This window comes from Tympanuchus pallidicinctus, unplaced genomic scaffold (assembly GCF_026119805.1).
Source record: "Tympanuchus pallidicinctus isolate F22 unplaced genomic scaffold, pur_lepc_1.0 scaffold35, whole genome shotgun sequence".
Lineage (NCBI taxonomy): Eukaryota > Metazoa > Chordata > Aves > Galliformes > Phasianidae > Tympanuchus > Tympanuchus pallidicinctus.
In genome coordinates, this window is record NW_026294753.1 from 1,881,798 (window position 1) to 1,893,755 (window position 11,958).

Below are 11,958 nucleotides of genomic sequence, written 5' to 3' on the forward strand. Positions count from 1 at the left end.
TTTGAATACACTGTATTTATTTTTAAACAGATTCTAAAGAATCTAGTGAATCTATGTCAAGCCCATCGCATGACAAGTGATACAGGTGTAGGAAAAAAAAAACACTTAAAACAAAATCAAGTGCCATTCAAGCTACTGGAATCTTCCCAATGCCCCCTCACAGGAGGCAGCACAGTATCACTGCAAGGTCTAGAAAATTCAGATTCAACCCATTCATAAGAGTCCCACCACACGCACTCCGCAAACCAAAAGTGCAACCTCAACGTAAGTCGAGCTGTCAGCTGTAGGGAAACACATCTGCAATAGGGAGGGGGGAGAAAAAACACCTCAGTTTAGTGCATCTCTGTTTCTGTGGGTAGGGAGTAAGGAGCCTGTAAGAATGAAGAGAAGCATGCTACATGTCGTGGAGCTTGAAATGGGAGATGGTGGTCAGGATCTCGAAGCCAGCCTTGGAACAGCTTTGCACGGAGCAGAGCACCAAGCAGTTTGCAGGCTGCTGGTGAGCTGTGCCTACAAAAGCAAAGCTGCCCTGTGGGAAAGCCACAGTGACACCAGTGCTCCTCCATGGGATTTGCTGGGCAGGAAGCAAAGCTGCACTGATGGGAAGCTTGGTTAGTTGGTATGAAGCGCAAGGAGCCCCCGGTAGCATCCCCACCCTGCATCACCCCTGCCCCCAAAGAAGGCAGCCATCTGGCTAGACACAGTCCAAGTATCTAGACTTTATTTAGCACGTCTGCCCGCCTGGTACAGTCGTCACAGGAACACAAATGAGTTAGTAGAGATACTGAGCCTCAGAGGGAGCACCCAGCTGCCTTCCCACTGCCCCCATCCACGCACAGATGGCCTGAGATGATGCTCGGTGAGAAGGGGCAGCTGAGGGAAAGGCTCTGCACACCCTACAGATGCACCCCGGGGCCCTCAAGACACAATAGGGCTTGTTTGGAAGACAGAATTTCTCCTAACACCAACCACCCCTCACTTGGGACCCCAGGAGCTCAGCTTCTAAGCTAGAGGATGAGTTCCAATGCTTCACACAGCTGGGATCACAGCAGCTGCTTCTGAACAGGACCTGCCCCAAAGTGGAGGAGGATCAGGGTGCTGGGAGAGGGCTGTGCATCCCCCCCACCCCAAGGACACAGCCCCCACCGTGAGATAACAGCCTCCTGAACGCGTTGTGCTTCAAGGACAAGCCTGCTCTTCCCACAGAGCCCCAAACGTGATGCCAAGAAAAGCAGCATTGCCAATTCCCCTAGAAAACACAGCACCTTGCACAGCCTGGGGCTCCCACACCGATCTGCATCATCCTCCATGGACAAATTCACCTTTAGGCACTACAGGATGGGGAACTTCAGTCAACCCACACCTCCCCCCAGCAGCATCCCCCCATTTCAGGCATTTACACGCAGTCAATCCAAGCCAGAACCCCGGTGACACGTCGCTGCAATCCCACTCTCCCTCCAGCAAGGCTACTAGAAATGATCTCACGACCCTCCCCCCCTCCCCCCATACAACAGAAACATTTTCCACGCAGGACATCCCCTCTTCGAGCTCTCGGGATGTCAACCCCTGCAAAAAATATATATCTATGTATCAGGTTTACAGTACAGTTGTGTTTATATTGTTACAGGCACTTAAACAGGATTCTTTGGTCCGTTCACAGGAATTAGCCACTCTGGCTTCTCTCATCAGAAACCACAAGTCTGCACACACCCCATAACACCCCCTGCACTAAAAAAAAAAAAAGAAAAAAAGATTCAGATCCATGTCAGGGCAGTGCAGATCTACCTCACCGGAACTCTACAATCTCCCCTCACACCCCCCCACCCCCCGTTGCCTACAATAAATCTTCCCATCTGAGCTCCTGCAGCGCTGCGCGGCCCATCACAGCCTGCAGGCCTGGCTCTGACCACCCCAGCAGCAACACACGCTGGGGGGAGAGAGTGAAGTTTGCTTTTGTTGCAGTCCTAGGAAGGTCGCCCCCGCTCCTGGCTCCCCAAAATGAGGGAATACCTCGAGGGCGGCCCCCGAAGTTCATCCCAGCTCAGTTACAGGGCAGCCACGTCGGGTAGGATTGGTTGCAGGGCAGGAAGGGCTGCACGTGGGTCACGTAGTAGTTGACGTTGATCTCACTGATGTAAGGGGCCGGCTGGTAATAGCAGGTGACATTTGTGACCGTGGGGAGGATGTTCTGCTCGGCCAGGACCCTCACGGCCAGCGTGGCAATGAGGTTCAGGGTCTGCCTCCGCTCGTGTCCCATGAGGCAGACCGTGCTCTCATTGACCACCCGGTGGAGGGTCATCAGATAGTCATAACGCTTGTCCTCCATGCCCACGAAGTGGCTCTGCAGATAGCACTCCAGCTTCCTCTGCTGCTCGCCGATGTCAGAAAAGTCAATGAAAAACCTGGAGCACATGTAACGCTGCAGAGCCTTCATATCCACCTCGGATTTGGGCTTGAAGCCCCTCACCAGGAGGTTGCAGTACTTCAGGAGCCCCCCGCCTCTGATCTCCTCCGGGTTCCGGGTGGCGATGACTCTGCTCCTCAGGTGCTCCATGGCCTCCTCAAAGTCCCCATACATGCTCTCCCCAGTGACCGTGGGGTGGAAGTTCTCAGCCATGGGGTTCTCCGAGCACTCCCCGAAGAGCAGAAGGGAATCCAGGATGATCTGAAAGGAATCCACGCTGAACTCAAACTGCCTCCTGAGAGAGTCCACGAATTTGAGCTCCACGTTCTTCCCGCTGTTGTTGGACAGGGAGATGAGGCTCCAGCGGTCGGTTTCGTTGCACACCTTCACCAGCTTCTGCACATAGGCTTCCTTCAGGGTCATGGGGGTGATCTTGTCTTTGTTGACCCCTTCGGGGAGGAAGTCGAGGAGGCAATCCATCACCACATCCTTCACCTGCTGGAAGACGTCTTCCGTCTTCAGATCCACCCCGAAGATGAGGTCGAGGTCTTTGTAGCCCAGCCCGCTGTCCTGGTGCAGCACGTGGCTGGCTGCCGAGCCGTTCAGCCTCACGTTGTGCACCACGATCCCCTTCTGCTCCAGGCGACTGCGGACAACCTGAGGGATAAAGAGAGCGGAGGTGAGAAGCGAGCGCCCGTTCCCAGGACAGCGCCGAGATCCGCTCCCCACGCTTATATGGGTCGCTCCAGTGCAAGGATGCAAAATAAAGAGCTAACCCAGCAGAAATAGGTCGCTCTGGGAGACCCACCCCAGCTGATGGCACAGCTCTGGACGCCTCCCCCACTCTTCCTCACGTCAGAGGGTCTCCCAGCACAGCCGTGTGCCCTTCCCTCCCCTCCCCGCCATCCCAGCCGCTCCTGGGCAGCAGGCTCTGCTCCTTGGGGCTGCAGCCCCAGCCGTCCCCAGGTTCCCCCCAAAGGGCTCTGGGGAGGAGCGGCCACCGTCCCTGCTGATCTCATCAGAGCTGCTCACTCATTTCGGCCATCCCCTTTTAACTGTCAAGATTAATTAGAGGCAAATCAAGATGCCAGAAGCACTCAAAAGCCCTGGCCAGGTGTATGCAAGTTCGTGTCCTAACTAGTAAGTGTATCCTAACAATTTCCAGTGTGTCAGAGCTTCGTGCTGAACTTGGCGTGCTATCAAGCACAGGAGGCAGCTTTCATCTGACGGGTGTTACTCCAGCAATGTCAATGCTCAGCCCTGGCACACCCACCCGTACCTGCAGAGCTTTGTTCATTGAGTACGAGGCTGAATCATTTGCCTGATTACTTAACAGGCAGCAGGCTGGAATCACCTTAAGACCATACAATAAACTGCCACGGACACGGCCTGTCATTTAACAGAGCTCACAGATCTCGGGAAGGCAGGATGAGCTGCTGCAGGAAGATGCAAACCTCACCCCCCTCCATCCCTTTCATTTCTCCTTCCTGCAATTACAGAGCCCTGCAAACCTCCGCCTGCTCACCTGGTGCTGGACGTGAGGAGCCAGCTTGGAAGAGCCCAGCGTTGGGGTACAGACAAGCCGTTACCCCAGCAGGGCACCCCATTCTCCCAGGGACACCCACGTGTTGCAGCTCTGTCCTTTGGTTTAGAAGCAGCACCGGGGTGAAGGACCACAGCGAGATAGCGAGCTGCGCTGACCCTGAGCTGCCCTTGCAGAGAGACAGGCTTGGAAAAAATGCTCCTACAACCGTCCTAAAACTTGTTAAACCCCAAGCCCAGGAGGCCGCTCGGTGCCCTGATGCAGCTACAATGCTGGCATTTCCCCATTGCTCTCTGACATTAGGAACTGCTGCTCAGGCTGGAGATGTGCCCGGGCTCAATGCCAGCCCCACGGCAACGGTCACATGCTGGGCAACAGTTAACCAGGGAGCTACTCGCCGTCGGAAGTCCCAAGTCCCCACCAGCATATGAACACATTTGTCCTCTAAAAGAGGAATTTACTCCTAAAATCCAGGAGTGGTTTATCCACGGAGCAGCTGTCAGAGAGCTGAACCCACCATGAGCTCCCTATTGCTGCAGGTGATGGTGGCTGAGCCACGCGCGCTGCCAGCACTGCTGCTCTGTGGGGCTCAGTGCGAGGTGAGAAACAGATCACAGGGAGCCCAAAGCAGAGCTGGGGGAAGGTCTCCTTCCTGTTTTAACTTCCCAGACGCAAGCCAAGGATGGCTGCTCAATCCTACACTGAATCTGTGGGCTACAGAGCTCCAGCCCCATAACCGAGGCCCCGGACTGGGGGCTGACAGCTCTGCTAAGCATTCAGGGGGGAACAACTCCACCCTGACCCCAAAGCCTCAGCGCTGAGCAGACCCCCCCCAAGGACAGGAGGCTCCAGTAGGGGCAGGAATGTGCTTTTCCCCATAGGGGCAGATATTTGGAGGGTTACACGGCTGCTGACCTGCTTCCCAAACCCGCACCTCACCTCCACTGCGGTTGAGTTAATTGGTTCTGACAGGCAGGCAGCCCTACCCCAACCCTACCTGCTGCTCCCCACTGTCAACGAGTGCCTTTCTGGTTACTCCTCGGAATTACTCAGCCCCAAACACTGCGGGAAGGATCTCGAGCAGCATCCCTTTGGGACACAGCTATATTAGGGGTGCTCCGGCACTGCCCCGACCCCATAGCAGCTCCTTGGGCCGCACGCAGCAGCTCAAAAACCCAAAGACATCAGGAAAAGAAGGAAACCAGCACAGAACCACAGCGGGGCAGCCGGGGGGCGGCATCCATCGAGCTCCGAACGCAGCAGCAGCAGCCGCTGTGCTGGGAGAGCCGGCCGGGGTTCGGCTTCGCGAATCTCCTTTGTAATTAGAAGCCAACATGCCCGATTTTACATTTGATGAGTCATTACCGAAGAATGAAGTTGCCTCCCAAATATGAATATGCATCAGCTTATTTGAACTACGCTGTCAGTTTAATATTAAACACGGTTATGACTTTATGGTTAAACCAACAGAACTCTGGAATCGGAACGAGAGCCCCGTGCGGACCGGGGGCAGCGCCACGTGCGGGGCACACAGACGGGGGGGGAGGAGGGGGAACCTCCGGGAGCGCAGTGCGGGGCTCCTCCCACTCCCCCCCCCCCCTCCCCCATCTCCCACCCCCCGGGACCGCGGCAGAAGCCCAAAAGCCCCCCGGCGCCGCCCGGTTCTCACCTGCACGATGGTTCGGGGCTTCACGGACAGCGTCGGGAAGTTGCCTCGGCCGTGGATGGGGACGGTCTCGCCCAAGATCTGGTCCAACCGCTGCACCTGCTCCCATGTCAGCACGCTGAAGCGTTCCCCGGTGCGCTGCTCCGAGCAGCCCGCAGCCTCCGCCGCCAGCATCGCCCCGCCGGCAGCTCCCCCCGGAAGCGATGCGGAAAACAGCCGGAAATACCGGGCTGGGGGGTGGTGGTGGTGATGGGGGGGAAGAAGGGAAGGAAAAAAAAAAAAAACCAAAAAAAAACGAAGCCGGTGCCGAGCGGGGGGAGCTGCGGGCGGAGGCGGACCCCGGGGGGCGCTGCAGGGAACCGTTCCGCGCCGCTGCGCTCCCGCCCGCCGCCGGCTGCGCTCAGCACTGCGCTCGCCCGCGCCCCGCCGCCCCTTTATATAGGAGCCCCGCCGCGCCCCCATTGGCCCGGCCCCGCCGCCAATCGCTGCCGGGTCTCGCAGCCCCTCCTGCGCTCTGATTGGTGAAGAGGGAAGGTCGGGGCTAGACGGAGCGCCAATCGGAACAAGAGGAAAAGGAAAGAGGCGGGGTAAAGAGAGAGGGGGCGGGGCTCTGGCTGCTTGCCCCGCCCTCTGGCACGGCCTGCGGCGTGGAGGGATCCCGGCGGCTTAAAGGGACCGCGCCCGGGAGCGGCGGCTGTGGGGACACCCAGCCGTGACGCCTGGGATCCCTCACTGATGTCCCGCTGGTGGCTCATTCACACCCCACTCGTGTCCCATTGATGCTCTGCTGATATTCCATTGACTTTCCATTGGCATCTGTTGATGTTCCCTTGCTGCTGAATGGATGCCCCTTACACACCCTGTTGGCATTCCACTGATGTCCTCTTGATGTTCCATTCATGTCCCATCGATACCACATTGGTGCTCCATTAACATCCCTTTCATGTCCTACTGGCATCCCATTCATGACCCATTGATACCCAGTTGACACCACGTTGATACCCTACTAGTGTCACCTTGATACCTGCTTGACATCCCACTGATGCCCCATTGATACACCACCCACGGATGCCCAATTGATAACCAAATTGATGCCCCATTGGTTTCCCACCATGGAACCCACAAGGTCAGGTGCTGCTACTGCACCCTGGGAGCCTGAACCCCACTGCGTGTCCCACTGCTGTTTTCTCCTAAGAGATTCCCCAGCCCTGGGGTCTCCCTCAGAGCCCATCTCCACATCAGCACACTGCTCTCCCATTGGACAGTGGAGATCTCCCTGTGGGTATCAAGCTCTGCTGCTGCTGATGCCCGATACATGTGTAAATGGGGCAGCTGCCAGCAGGGCGTCACCAAATCAGGACACAGCCCGTGTGCCACGCGTGTGCCAGAGTGCTGGATGGTTCCTTGGAAAGCCACAAAGCCATTGTGCAAAAGGAGGTGAAGGATAGGGCAGATGTTCAACATGTGGGGCAGCCAGGACTGGGCTCAGAGTGCGCCCCAGAACACCCTGAGGGATGCCCACAGCTGCTGGGGGAAAACATGGGGTTGGGCTGGGTGTGCTGGGTGAACCCTGAGGCAGGAGCACTGCGAGGCCAGCAGGCAGCTGCAGGCTGTGGGGTGCAGGGAGTGAAAGCAGTTTTCCATGGAACTCTGCAAATATTGCTGTTGCAAAACCCCTTTGGTGGCACCGGCAGAAGAGCTTCATCAGGAAGTTTCCTAAGAGGCTGATGGACGAGTCAAAGTGCTTAGGAAATCAGGAGAGCATCCCCTCCCTCCCTTGTTTTCCATGTCCCATCTCCCATATGCAGCGTCCCACCTTCCCTGTCCCAGTTCCCATGTCCCACGTTCCACGTCTCATGCCCCACACCCCACATCCTATTTCCCCTGTGTTGAGCCCCCAGTGCCCGGTGCCTGGGCAGTGGCCGTGCCCTGTGATGCCGTGGGGCGCACTGCAGGGCCCGACAGCACTGAGCTGAGCACCCACTCCTGGACTCCAAACCCTGGCACCGGGGCGCCCTGGCAGAATCCCTTGGCATATGGCTCAGGAGTTGGGCACAGGGGGCTGCAGTGAGCAGCGCCCCGCTGGGGGCTCTTTCCCAGCCCCTGTTGGGTGCTCGCCTGCAGACTGGGTGCAGGGCTGGGGGGCAACCGAGCCAGGCTGGGAGGGAACAGCCCAACCGAGGGGTCAGGAGAGGCCTTGGGGACACCCTGGCTGCATGGGACCGACTGCTGCCCGCCTGCCATTGCGCAGGTGAGCCGCCTCCTTGAGCAAGCAGCAGGGACCCAGCCCTGCTCCAGAGCCACCGACGTCACCAAACGTCACCCCGGGCAGCAGCAGCGCTCCCTCGTGCATGGCAGAAGTCCCCATGCGTGCACTGCCTGCCCCTGGCACCCGGCCCCATGCATGCCTCGGTGTCCCCATGCCACACACCAGCTGTCCCTGCATGCACGGCGCTGTCTCTGCATGCACACGTGCCACCATCCCCATGCAGGTGCCAGCTGTCTCCAGGTGCTCACCTGTTGTCCCTACACAAACAGGCCACCATCCCCACGCTGTCCCCGTGCACATGTCTGTGCCTGCTGTGGATTTAGGAGGTGGGTCCCAGCTGTGTCTGCAACCTCCCTCGGCAAACAGCTCCTGGCTGCCTCCTGCTTGCACCATTTGTGCAGTTGTGGCAGTGCTGGAACCCTGCAGCTCCCAGAGCACTGCTTTGTCCCCAAGGGAGCTGTGAGGATGGGGAAGGTGGAGCTGTGAGGGGAGGACAAGGTGAGGATGAGGAGGATGAGGTGAAAATGGGGTGGAGGTGAGGGTGAGGAGGATGATGTGGTGAGGAAGAAGAGGACAAGGTGAGGATGAGAAGAATGAGATGAGGATGAGGAGGACAAGGTGAGGATAAGGAGGAAGGGGGAGGAGGAGGAAGACAACGTAAGGATGAGAAGGATGAAGTACGGATGAGGACAATGAGATGAGGATGGAAAAGAGGAGGTGAGGACGAGGAGGATGAGGTGAGGATGAGGAGGATGAGGTGGTGTGGAGGAGGTGAGGAGGAGGAGGAGGGGAGGACAAGGAGGATGAGGTGATGAAGATGAGGAGGACAAGGTGAGGATGAGGAGGTGGTGAGTATGAGGAGAAAGAGGTGAGGATGAGGAAGACAAGGTAAGGATGAGGAGGATGAAGTGAGCGTGAGGAGAATGAGGTGAAGATAAGGAGGATGAGGTGAGGATGAGGAGGATGAGGTGGTGAGGATGAAGAGGACAAGGTGAGGATGAGAAGAATGAGATGAGGAGGAGGAGGAGGTGGTGAGGATGAGGAGGAAGAGGAGGTAAGGGTGAGGAGAAGGGAAGGATGAGGAGGATGAAGTGGGAAGGATGAAAAGGACAAGATAAGGATGAGGAGGAGGGGAGGATGAGGAGGAGGAAGACCTTATCCCACCGAGGAGCTGCAGCAGAGCGCAGAGATGCCAGGCAACCCGGATAATGTGGGGCGGTGGGCGCTGCCCGCTTGGGCTGTGGGGGCAGAAGGAAGGGAGGAGGAGGGGTTGGTTGAGTTCAGGCTCATTCATCCCAAAAGCCGAAGGGGGGAGGAGGCGAAGGTCTGGGCAGAGGGTTTTGTGCAGCGGGTGGGGAAACTGAGGCAGGGGATGCGGGCAGCACTGCCAGCACCATCCCACTGCCCCCAGCCCTTGGCTGGGTGACACCTGGGTGCCACCAACTGCAGAGGACGTCCCCACACCAGCCAAAGCGAGGCTGAGTCCATCCCCACTCGGTGCAGGGGTCCCTGCGTGGCTCCGACAGCCCCTTTGGCTTCCGGAAATAACACTGATGGATGATGGCTGTGATGCCACCCCAGGGAGGTGTTGTGAGCCACCGAGGGCCACCTCCGAGGGCCTGAGATGAAAGGCAGTGCAGGAGCACAGGCTGTTATTAGCACGGCTGACACAGAGCTTGGGAATGGCACCGTCACCTCCCCGGGCTGCACACAGCCCTGCAGCCCCAAGCACCCCTGGAGCCACGCCGGGAGCGGTGGCATCGAGCCCCATCCGGTGACAATGATGGTGCCACCACTCTGCCCCCCAACCCCCCGCGGTGACCCCAGATCTGCAGTGGGGGAACCCAAAACCACACGGAGTTCTCCCAGCAGCGCCCACAGCAGCCCGGCCTTCCTGGTGATGTGCTGTGAGTGCTGCCTGAGCGCGGCTCCAGGTGGTGCCATGCACTGCCATCCCATTGCCACCCCAGCACTGTCCCATCGCCGTCCCATCGCCGTCCCATTGCCGTTCCATTGCCATCTCATCGCTGTCCAATCGCCGTCCCACTGCCATCCCACTGCCGTTTCAATGTCATCTCATCCTGCCCCATTGCCACCCCAGCACTGTCCCATCGCTGTCCCATCATGATTCCATTACTGCCCTGCCATCATCTTATCTCCGTCCCACTGCCATCCCCTCACCATCACCATCCTATTACCATCCCACTGCTGCTTCATTGCCATCCCATCCCGTTGCAGCCCGATTTCCATCTCATCCCATCCTGCTGCCATCCCATCGCTGTCCCTTTGCCATTCCACTCCAGCCCCATTGCTGTCCCACTGCCATCCCATCGTCACCCCATTGCTGCCCTACTGCCGTCCCATTGTTGTCCCATTGCTGTCCTATCACTGTCACATTGCTATTCCATTGCTGCCCCATTGCTGCCCCAGTGCTGTCCCACCGCCACCCCATTGCTGTCCCACTGCCACCCCATTGCCATCCAATTGCTGCCCTATTGCCATCACATTTCTGCCCCATTGCCACCCCACTGCCATCTCATTGCTGCCCCACTGCCATCCCACCACTGTCCCGTTGCCATCCCACTCCAGCCCCATTGCTGACCCCCTGCCATCCCATCGTCACCCCGTTGCTTCCCCTTTGCCACCCCACTGCCATCCCATTGCTGCCCTACTGCCATCCCATTGTCATCCCATTGCTATCCCATCACTGTCACATTGCCATTCCATTGCTGCCCCACTGCTGCCCCATTGCTGCCCCACTGCCACCCCATTGCTGCCCCACTGCCACCCCATTGCTGCCCCACTGCTGCCCCATTGCTGTCCTATCTCTGTCCTTGCCTTAGTGCTGGCAGAATGGCTGCACTGGGTGGAGGCACAGGGGACGTGGGAACATGGCATGGCAGTAAGGGTACAGAGGACATGAGGACGCTCCCTGGGCTCCATCCATGGCCTCGTGCACTTTGGCGGTTGCTCAGCAGTGCCAGCCCATCCCTGGAGGGATCATTAGTCCTCCCTCATTAGAAGAAGTTACTCACCCATTAAGACAGACACAAGAATATCCTGGAAATGCCTCCGTTTGGAGACTTGTGGTGTTCGGGTGATGACTGAAGCCGTGAGGGTGGCTGCACGTGATGCTGCCCTGCACGTGGATGCTCTTCTCACCTCCCAGGGCCGTCCCACTCCGTGCTGGGGGTCGGTGCTGCCAGGCTGGGCTGGCACTGCTGGTGTCCCTGAGCACCCACAGCATCCAAAGCTTTGGGATGTGCAGGGGGCCGAACCCATCCTGAGGGCATGGGGGGGGGGAGGGACGGACTTGGAGCTTCAGGTATTTGAAGCAGATGAGCAACGCCAGCCATTAGGAGCTTATGGGATGGCAAACGTGTGAGTCATGGCCTCGTTGAATCAGAGCTTTAATTTGCAGCTCTGGCGACGACGGCTGCTTTGAACAGAGGGGCTCTGCTCCCCGGGGGGCTTCTTCCCTGCGGATGGGAGGGTGCGTGCGCCCTGCAGGCTGTGGGGTTTGGGCTCAGGGCTGGAGCAACCCCAAGAGCTTTGGGGGGTGGAGAAATCGTCCCCGACGTCCATCCAGGTAAAGGGCAATTTGTTGTGAGCTCACCTTTGGCTCACGGCACCCGGGGGGGAGCAGAGGACGCCCCCATGCCTCGCCCTGCACGATGGTCCATGGTGGGATCCCCATTGTTGTGTTGGTGTCCCCATGGCTGTGTTGGTGTCCACGATGTTGTCCATGTTGGTGTCTGTGCAGCCACGGTGGTGTCCCCACGGCCACGCTGGTGTCCCCATGGCAATTCTGGTGTCCCCACAGCTGCACTCGTATCCCCATGGCCATGGTGGCGTCCCTATAGCTGTGTTGGTGTTCCTATGGCTGTACTGGTGGCCCCATAGCTGCGCTGTGTTCCTATGGCCGTGGTGGTGTCCCCATAGCTGGTGTCCCCATGGTCATGCTGGTGTCCCCATAGCCATACCGGTGTCCCCTTGGCAATGCTGCTGTCCCCATAGCCATACTGCTGTCCCCATAACCATGCAGGCTTTCCACCATCGTAGCCTGGAGTTTTCCC

The 11,958-nt window shown here is 58.3% G+C and overlaps 1 protein-coding gene across 1 annotated transcript; it reads right to left on the reverse strand.

Annotated features, from left to right (window-relative positions):
• TENT5B (terminal nucleotidyltransferase 5B) lies at positions 1-6,017 on the reverse strand. The gene is made up of 2 exons (XM_052699218.1): positions 5,617-6,017; positions 1-3,061 (listed from the first exon to the last, which is right to left on the reverse strand). The coding sequence occupies exons 1-2, from the start codon at positions 5,785-5,787 to the stop codon at positions 2,042-2,044; spliced, it is 1,191 nt and encodes a 396-aa protein (XP_052555178.1). The 5' UTR covers positions 5,788-6,017; the 3' UTR covers positions 1-2,041.
• Between the last annotated feature and the right edge of the window lie 5,941 nt (positions 6,018-11,958).